The 10,177-nt window shown below is 47.4% G+C and overlaps 1 protein-coding gene across 1 annotated transcript in view; it reads left to right on the forward strand.

Moving 5' to 3' along the window:
• The first annotated feature begins 639 nt into the window (after positions 1–639).
• CSUI_004072 (transmembrane) overlaps positions 640–10,177 on the forward strand; it is a 16,747-nt gene continuing 7,209 nt past the window's right edge. Inside the window, exons 1-6 of the mRNA XM_068064267.1 lie at positions 640–2,862; positions 4,403–4,574; positions 5,836–6,971; positions 7,789–7,953; positions 8,830–8,943; positions 9,742–9,994. Of these exons, the coding sequence (XP_067923756.1) occupies positions 2,776–2,862; positions 4,403–4,574; positions 5,836–6,971; positions 7,789–7,953; positions 8,830–8,943; positions 9,742–9,994 (1,927 nt within the window). The 5' untranslated portion in view covers positions 640–2,775. The remainder of the gene's footprint in view (positions 2,863–4,402; positions 4,575–5,835; positions 6,972–7,788; positions 7,954–8,829; positions 8,944–9,741; positions 9,995–10,177) is intronic.

Here is a 10,177-nt window from a genome sequence, read left to right on the forward strand (position 1 = left end):
ATACGAGTTGCAGTCAGTGTTGTGCTTTGGTGTGGAGTAACGGATGTCGCGCCCGTCGGGCGCTGTGCTATAGTATGCCCGCCCACTGGGGCAAGTGTCGTGCAGGCCCCGCGCGGTCCAGGCAGGACTGAGCGGTCTTCAACAACACAGACAATAAAAAAGTCTTACAACAATCGCTGGAGTGTCCTAACGAGACGGCGCTTCCTTTTTGCTTTGTGCACAATCTCTGGACTGGAGCAGCCACAGGCAGCGACCACAGAAAGATTAAATCGGGCCTCCTCTCCAGCTATACGTTGTAAGGAAAGATCACAGTTCAGGGCCCGGCGCTTCACTCCCTTGTCTTTTTCTTTTGGCATTCCGTTTCCTATACTTGCTGTGGCATCGTACGGCGGTGGTCGAAGTGCGGCGGGTTTTCTTGAACAACTTCAAAGGAGCAGGCACGGTTTCTACTAGTCAGCGCATACAAGTAAGAAAGTACGTACCGGTCCGTAGATCCGCAGGTCGGGCGTTCGCTGCCGTAGGAGCGTACACCTTATCGCTTGTCGCCAGCCGGACTGCAGCGGTCACAACGGAATCCACTCTCAAACAACGCGAAAGAAGAATACGTGTCTTTCAATACAGTTGCTAGTGCTTTTTCAGACAAGCTGTTTTCGAGCGATTGCGTTGCTTGTCTGATGCTGTATCGTGTTCGGGCATCCAGACAACAGACGGGCCTAAGAGACTTTTCTTCGTCTGTCTAGAAGCTCCCAGGTGCGTTGACTACACATGCGGTTCATGCAGGCTTCAGAAGAGGCTTTCTCTCTCGACGGGACTTCGACTGTCGGGACAGTGCGACGAACGCTTTCTTTCAGACAGTACCCGCTTCCTTTGGCTTTTCTAAAGGCAAATCTCGTGTCTAAGGGAAGCCAGGATAAAACCATGAAATGCCCTCTTCCGCGGGGTTCGCGAAGCTTCTAATTTGCCAGCGACCGCGGCTCGTCGATGTGTCCTGCCAAAACTGTGTCAACTCTCCATGTTTTCGCGGCATTGGCAGTTCGACCGCCCTTTGTCTCACTCATAAGAGATGCCACCATCGTCTTCGAGAAGGATAAACATCGGACGTTTGTCGCAACAATGGTTGGTGTTCTTTTGACACAACTGTTTGCTTCTCTCTGTTCGAAAGGTGTTTCGTCCCGGTTAGCTTATCAGTTCTGTGCGTTTTCTTCTGCCAGAGAGAACATGGCTCGTTACCGTGCAGAGTACGCTCCTTTCTTCGTCTCACATTGAGGAAGCCTTGTGTCCGAGACACTCGACTGAGACATGGTCCTGCCCGTTGCTGTGTGTTGTCGCGCTTCGTTCCTCTCTTTCTTCCGTCGCAACTTTCCTCGCTGAAACAGTCTGCTCAGTCTGCGCTTCTTGCCGTCTCCGGCCTTGCTCTTGATGGCAAACTCCGTTCGGAACCGGAAGTCCCCCTTGCCGAGGTCTTTTGTGATGGGCGACAGATCGCGAAGTGCTGGTGCTCTTGTCACCCTCAGTTGATACACCGCAAATGACTTATCCCTTCGTCAGGCTGCTTCATGACAATTTCTGGGTCAGGCGGTGTCTCAGTCTCCAGAGCGGGGAGGGCGACGTGTCATGTCGTGCGGGGGGACCGCCTTGAGCTCTCCTTTCAAATTCTTTCTTTCAGTCTATTCGAGTCACTGCTGCAATGCGATGCCGGAGTGTCCAGGAGTGATTCTCCGGTTCCTTAAAGCATGACTCTAGTAAGAAACCTTCACTTTCCGAAGGAGCTACGCTCCACTCGTGTTTTCGGCGCCTTCTCGTGAGAGGCCTTCCCCCCCGTGTGGAAGCTCTTGCAGGGGGCGCGTGAAGAGATGAGACCGGGAGGCATAGCGGCAAAAGAACAGATAAACAACGTGTCTATCCTGACCTTAAGTGAATAGGAGACCTACCAACTGTTGTATGTGGGGTCCTGTCCCTGCGCAAGGCCATAAGTCCCGATGCGCATCTTGGGGATCTTGGAAGTGACTGTGGTCCTCGAGGAACGTTTTTCTACAGGATGTATGTGCACTTCGCGGCATACAGCCACTCCACCAAATCACTGCTGGCCTTGGCAATTTTTGCCATGCAGTTTTCATGCTCGGTTTCTCTGGTTTGAACACACGAACTCACTTTTCTTCTTACCTCATGGTCTTCGGGGTCTCCAGCAGGACTGACTGGGGACCACAAGAGGAGCTCCTTGTTTTATGTTCCATCTCTGGGTCCCGCTGTATATACACCTGCCCGTAACGCTTGCACCTAGTTTTGCTTCTCATTTTCGCGTTTTGATGCTTTGAGTCGACCTCACTCACCACCTCTTCTTTCTTATCAAGGCTTGTGTGCCTTTCGTGTGGGGTGTATCACCCGGTGAAAGATTTCTAGGTCTAGAATCAACGCTAACGCGGATTCTGTCTTTTCTACTGTCGGCTCATCCGCTCTTTCCCTCGATCTCCAGTTCAAGCCGATTTCAGGTCTCTACTCCATTTTCTTCACTACGACCGTCAATAGGACCAAAATTGATCTTCTCTGCTTTCCGTCTCAACAGGTCTCTCCGTAGAAGCACTCTTCTGTCTTGTGTTTCTCTATGGCTTCCGTGCGGGTATACCATTATATAAAGTAGGTGGTCGGCATGATAGGCGAGACTTCCGCCCCTCCCCCGACCTCTTCAATCACTCTAGGATATCTCGAACCATATGTTTTCCTAAGATCTCCTCTCGTCTTCATGACAAACAGCGCAGCCCATTTTTCCTATTGGAGATGGAATCCGCGTCTGATCTTCTCGAGTCGCCGGCTCTTCCTGGAGCTGGTGTTAAGGGAGTAGGAGCACTTCCTTCCCCTTCTCTGGTAGGGTCCCGATTCCTTCTTTCTGTCTCTCTTCGTTCTTCTGGTTGCCTGATAAATTTGAAGACATAAAACAAACCTGCTTTCTTACAGCTGTCGCCGGAAGGAAGTTTCGTATACCGAGCTACGTCTCTCTTAGGAGATAGGTCTGACGGGTGCAGGTCGTGTCACCTCCTGTCAGCGGGGGGTATGATATGCTCGGGGGATCAGGAGATCTGAAGATTCGTCTACACTCCTTTTCCCCAACATGCACACCAAGATAGGAACGGACTTCTAGCACTGTCGAACTTCAAGCTAGATTATTTAAAGACTTATTATGATGGTGTATATAGCTTCAGGAATAGACTTCTCTTTAATCGGAACGGAGATATCACTATGAGATTTCTATGTTGTCATATACGTGGAAGAAAAGTCTATTCTCGGAGCTATCTACATCATAAGAAGTCTTCACATGACGTAGCTTGTCTCCTTTCTACTTGCCTACTGCTGATCCAACAATGGAACCCCCCCGTAGTCATTCGCTTGAGGGACCTCTCTTTATAAAACAATAAGATACTTCTTCAGCCTAGCTCTTTGGGTCGCCCCAAAAGGGAGCTCTCACTCTCCTCACATGATAGCATCGCTCTCGATTCTTCGAAACGACTCTCTTGCTGCCGGACTATCGGGACGTTGACAAGACAGCGCATGACGGGGGGTGCCCATAAACACAGTGCGAGTCTTTCATGCGGTGTATGGACACTGTGTTATGCCTTTTTCTTTTTTTCCCCGATGTCTTCTTTGTGGTTGGTGTACGGAAGTGTAACGGGGAGCGATGAGCCCCCCCGGCTTGCAAGTGAGGTCAGCTAAGGGCCCGCGGGCGAGATGAGAAGAGGGCAGTGGACAAGCCGGGGCTTTTTTGGTCGCGGTTCAGATCATTCACATCCATCACAACGAGAGTAGCATGTGTTTGCTTAGAGCAGGCGACGGCTTTTGGGGAAAAATCGAAAGCGCATAAGCGGGGGTGTCCATAAGCACAGTGGGGGGTCTTCATGGGGTGTATGGACACGACACCATGATTTAGAGGAAGTCTTATCTCTCACTCTTTTTTCTCTTCGACATGTTCATGAGGCCTCACTGTGGAGCAGGATGATACAGAGAGGAGGTGGTATAAGCAGAGTGTCTATCTACAAGTATATCACTTGGTATCTATACACCGCATACTGCTTCATAAGAGAAGGAGTCTTCAAGGCGTCATGGCCAACTCAGTCTCTGACATAAGTCTAAACATGCATCTTCATACGCATGGCGCTGTCTTTTCTGGTCGAACATGTCTGAGAAAGCTTCATTCATATGTACAAAGATATATTAGCTTGCATGCAAAAGGAGGTATCGACGATTAAAGCTCAGGGTTCACACTTTTTATGGATGGACAGGAGCTAGGATATCTCTAGTCTCCCAGCAGGTGTATATACACTCAACTGAATACTTGCTTGTGTGTTGTATCTTCAATATTTCGCATGCATGTAAGAAAACAACGGTTTTTCTTTTTTTTTCTTGCTTTCAGAATCGTTCAGCTTTCATAGACATAGGATGGGTTTTCGCCCTGGGATGTCTCTGCGCTCTTATCGCTTCCTTGTTAGCTGGCGTCACGATATTCCTTCACCTGGCTCATTACGCCTTTCCTTCTCTTCAGAAATACGTCGTTCGTATTCTTCTCTTCGTTCCTGTCTACGCCTGTACGTCTCTCCCTCTTTCTTTCGTTCTGTTTTCTTCTCAAAAAAGCAACTAGAATACCTCTCTGGCCTCTTTAGTTAGCGTAGTAGTATCAGAACACCTTCCTCTCGTCGTCACTTTGTATATGCTTGTTTCTTGAAAAGCACGCCTGCTCCGCATGCACTCTCACCCCAGTGTCTTGACAGCAGTCTCTCAGAAAGAAGAAAAGAAAGGAAGTTCTTTTCTACCTGGTGAAGACGGTACCTCTTGATTGCAGGCTACAGCTCATTTCATCTTCTTGACTCATGCATACCCATTGTCATTCCTCAGACATCTCTTTTTCTAGTCATCGCCTCACATCATCCTCCACCCGTAGCGAACTCAATCTGAGAGATGTCCGATTCGTGCGTTCTCCGTTTCCATGTATATAGGTGTACATACACCTGGCTGTATATACATAGATGTTCGGCAGGCCTCACACCAAGATATGTATATATGCTGTCGCCGGTAGAGCGGCTGTTAGACAAAGACGGTCTTTTTGCGCTTTTTGATCGAGCTTCCCTCTCGGTCTATAGACGGCTCAGGTTGTCTCTTTTCTCTGATGGATGAATATGTATGTATGTGGTAAAGGGTGAAAGAAGGAAAAGGGAACTGAGATTGTTTGCCTTGATCAACGAAGGAATTGTATGAGCTCTATGATAAACGATTCCTCAGTAGCCTTCCACATACCCTCTGTATTAGTAAGTTGTCTCTTTTCATGACAAGAAGACCTCCCAGATTCAACATAGACAAGATATCTTTCTCTATCCTGTGTGGGGCACGAGCTTCTTTTCTCTCACTTCTTCTGTCCAGCAGTTTCTTCCCAGATCCTCTTCCTTCTCTTCCTCTTTCGCTTTTGTCGGGAGTCTGTGCACCTAGTGCTAGCTCTATTGTTATACTCATGACCATTCTATTGTCTGCATTAAGTGTCGTCGTATCAAGCCAATACTTAAAAAATATGAATATGATCTCAGCTAGATGTCTATGTGTAGATACGTGCACCACACGCGAGATCTGTACGTCTATAGCGATGTACGGGGAGAGCTTAAGTCTGGATGCGTTACATGCCGTCTCCCTTTCGTACCACCTTGGGGTGTCTATCCTTGTGGTTATTCGGGGCTTATAGTCATGCGCTTGAAGAGAGAGAGAGAGAGAGCCCTTTGTTTCTTCATCGGCGGGAGTTACTCGTGCCCTTTCATGATGATAGGATGTTTGCCTGCTTGTCTGTTTTGTGTGTTCTTGCAGTATCATCTCTAGTAATTCTGATCTTTCCGGGTCAATTTCTTTATGTCGAAGCTCTACGAGATGTCTGGGAAGCTGTAGTTGTCTATTCATTCTTTTGTCTCATTCTAGCTCGCTGTGGCGGTGAGGACGTTTGCGCCAGTGCGTTAAGCCGAGACCCTGGATCTATACGTCATCCCCAGCCGATCCCTTTCCTTCTCCATCTCTGGAGAAGGCTGATCAAGTATTCTTCGGATGACTTCTCTTCTCCTTCTTCATCGTCGACTCGAGATGCCAATTTTAATGCCCCTCCCGCTTCTTCTTCTTCCTCTTCTTCATCCCGAACGCTAACTGCATATCCTCCTCAATATTCCTCTTCATCTCTCGAGAACTACAATAGCGATCTCTTGAAAGAAGGAAGAGGAGGTGGCGTCTCCCCTGAGGAAATGCACGCGATGAGTCAGAGTACCCTACCCCCCCTCTCTTCTCCCTCTTCATTCAACGGCAAAGGAAAGAAAGATCGCTTTTTCTCTTGCAAGACTTCTCACCTTCATCCTGGGAAGATTCCTGTTGTCATCATAGGAAAAGAAAGAGCGGGAGGAGCAGGAGGAGGAAAAGATGGAGAAGAACAAGGTCGTAGTGGCGTCAGGCGCCATGAGGCTGAAAAAGAAGAAGAAGAGGCGAATATGGAAGGCTGTCTTGATCTTCATAGGGGAGAGAAACGAGAGTGCGACAAGAGCGATGATTGTCCCCCCCCCCGTTCGACACACCAGGGAGATGGAGCTGTAGAAGGCTCAGGCGTTCTTGTCATAACACCCCCGGAGAATGCTAGAGGAGAAGCAGAAGGAGATCGAAGAAGTCGTCTCGCCATGAATGGACGCAGGGGTCATGATATGACAGGCACAACCCCACGAGGAGGAGGAGGCCATGCTTTCTCTTATCATGGGAGGAGTCTTCCCTCTGATTCTCAACGGCCTCATCTCCATCACCCTACGGGGAGAAGAGAGGGCAAGTCTTTCCTCTGCTGCGGGGGGAGAACAAGGAAAGCTCTAGGATGTATAGGAGAAGGAGAAGAAAGTTTTCTTGTCTGCGATGATAATATTCCGACCGGCCTCGCTTTTGTGAAAGGTTGCAAGAGATGGATCCTTCAGTTCATTTTCGTAAGAAAAAAGAGGGGAGGACAACAGCTCTTCTCCTCTTACTCTCTCACGTGTCTCTTTTCTCTTCCTCCTTGACTGATAGGCTTTCTCGGCCTAGTTGCTCTTCTTCCCTCTGATACAGGTGACGATAAGACATTTACCGTGCCTGTCTCTTTGTTGCTAGAGCTCGTATATCCGTCCTATGCTAGCCGAGAGTTGTATAGTGTCAATAGATACAGACAAGAGTATCACTTAGCAGCTGTATAGATATGTGTACATATGTTCATGCAGATGGGCATAGACAACACAGTCTCTTCCTAAGTGTGTCTCCTCTCTGTATCGAGGCCGGTAGAGTTTTTCTTACAGAGATAAAAGTGTCCTTATGTGTTGATTCAACTTCTCTGATAGTCTAATCCTGGGGTACCATGGAATCGACAGACATGTTGGAGTCCGGGAAGGGGGGGGTGGGTGTACGTACACAGGCATACTCGCGCGGCTGATTGCTGTAACTATGTGCGTCTCTATGCTGTTCCTCTTTCCATTGAGCCATCTCTCTCTATATAAATGTATATAGAGGTGTCTAGATAAAACGAGAATGCGTCTTCTGTCCCACCGAACATTCGTCCAAGAGCGTACGTGTATAAGTGTTTTTCTTTCCCGCACGTTCCTTTTCGAAGAAAGATCCAAAGATCCTTTGTTTGGTCATATAAGTGTATCTGTGCAGACGATCCTCCTCATGTTTGTTGTATTGTGTATGTATATGTCTGACTATGTATGTATATGCATGACTCTGTGGGTGTGTGTCTTTGTGTATGCGGTGGTTTGTTTTGCTTTGTAGGTCAAGCCTACCATGGCAATCCTCTCCGTTGTTATGTTTAGTGTGGGGAAGTATCATTCGCTCGAGTACCAGATACCCTATATGGTCTTGTATAACTTCTCTATATGCGGAGCCCTCTATGCCTTAGGCTTATTCTATTTGGCTACAAGGAAACTCCCTGCTCTCGTAAGTAGTTTTCGATTCCTCACTTTTTTCTACACACTGGTCAGAAGAAGATCAACCCACTCTGCATGCAGTCTATCTCTCCTTCACCCCTCTGCTGCAAGTACGCATAGACTTCTGTCCCCTCACTTAGATTCTCTCTCTCCTCTTTTCTCACCACTGAGGCGAGTCGTTTTGGCTCAGACGGCTGAACGAGCGATGAGCTTGTTAGAGATAGCCAGACTGCGTCTCGTCTCTTTCTCATAGAAGGCTCTGGACGTGTAGAAAGAGACCACTTCAGACTTCGCGTGTGGTGCGGCGTCATGCCTTTCTCCTCATGCTTTCTTTCTATGTTAAGATGAGAGAGATCTTGTTTACAATGGAGAAAGAAAGAAAAAAGATAACTTGATATGGTTATCTCTCTCTCTTTTTTTCTTGTTTTCTCTCAGTAAGTATCTCCGCATATCATCGAGTTGCTTGTTGATTCAGTGAAGGATTCACTGACGAGGCCACTTACGTTTTTCGTCTTCCCTTTGTCAAGATATGTGTATTTCACTAAATACGTCGCACATGTATAGATATGGGTGCATAGAGTGCATCTCTTGTTCAAGATGTATCTACACCTAGTCACGAAGTTCTTTCATCTCTTTCTTTTTATCTGTTTTGCGCTCTCTCTTTTCTTCACTGTTTCCTCTTCATCTGTCCTTTCTCTCTCTATCCCTTCTCTTCACTCTCTCCCTCATCTATCAACCAATCTATCTGTCATTTCATCTATTTGTCTATCTATCGTCCTACCTATCTATCTATCTATCTGTCTCTCTCCCCATGACGAAGATTGGCTTGTAGCAGTAATGAAGCTTCTTCCTCGTAGCTTCTTCGCTATCTTTTGCATGCTCTCAGCGGCATTTTCATCCCGTCGGGAAGTTCTTTGCTATGAAGCTAGTTATCGTGGCTACGTGGTATCAAGCCTTCTTCCTTGGAATAGTCGACGGCATGACTGTACGCGACGTCACGGTAAGGAAGCCCTACTACAGCCTTCCTTCACATCTTCAACAAAGAGGCAGATGAGGGGGGAGGCAGTCTCACCCATCGGGAAAGGAACTAGCCGCTATGCAGTGAGAAAGAAGTATCTCCTCTGGTATGCGATCAACCATGCTGCTATTCATGGGATATGGAAGATGTTGGTTTGTGCATATGTATATCCTGATGAGAATCTTTAAGCCGCCACGAGGACCCCTATGTATGTATCGGTGTCTTCTTTTAGCAGGCACCGGGATTGCTTTTTTCGTGTAGCTAGCTCGTGTCTCGTAGGTGTATATGTGAGTCTTCTTCTGTCTATTCATTCAGCAAGGAGTGTACAAAGAGACCTGGATCATCAAGGCCTTTGTCTCCAAGAGCAGTCCTTACCAGGAGATCAGGAGAAAGGACAGGCTATGGAAACAAGAAGAAGAGGATAGAGTTCATCTCTCTCAGACATGATATCTCTCTGTGTCGCCCTCTCTCTATATACATATGTATATGGTACGTGCACGACTATCTTTGTATGTGTTGGTAGTTGGTATGAGCCGAGTGAGGCCCTACATGTGGATGTATAGGGTTTTCTTCATATAGTCTAACACGGACTTATCTTTGTCTAGAAGCTAATACGTATATGGAATACAAAGCTTCCCAGGCATATACGCGACACAAGCATACATACATACATACGTATCTATTTATCTCTCTTCATTCCTTCCTTGATCTGTTTGTTTTCTTCCTTGTCTCTATCTCTCTCTCTGTCTTTCCCTTCTTGTCTCTTTCTCTCTTCTTCAGAAATGGTCCAACTGGTTACTGTGTGTTGAGATGCCTTTCTTTGCTCTTCTCAATACCTACGCCTATCCAGTTGTAGAGTTTCTTCCTCTACCACATCCTTCTTCTACTTCGGCACAAGCAGGAGCTGCCGCGGCGTCGTCTGCAGCTCCTGGGTTCGAACTCGACGGGAGCTTCAGTCACGCTTCAACGAAAGAATTTTCTGCTCGACCTATTGGCGAGGGAATGCATGCCTTGCCAGGGAGTCATCATATAGGTACGAGACGTAGGGAGGTGGTGTCTGAAAGAAGGAGAAGAAGAAAGAAGGGATCTCTGATGTGGGGCATATAGAGGTTTCCCTGTCTTCTGTTTCGCTTTAACTCAGGTTGTGAAGAAGAGTTATAGATAGATAGATAGATAGATAGATTCAAGATAGATTCAAGACAGGTAGATAGACTAA

The sequence above is a fragment of the Cystoisospora suis genome (genome assembly GCF_002600585.1).
Source record: "Cystoisospora suis strain Wien I chromosome Unknown contig_1831, whole genome shotgun sequence".
Lineage (NCBI taxonomy): Eukaryota > Apicomplexa > Conoidasida > Eucoccidiorida > Sarcocystidae > Cystoisospora > Cystoisospora suis.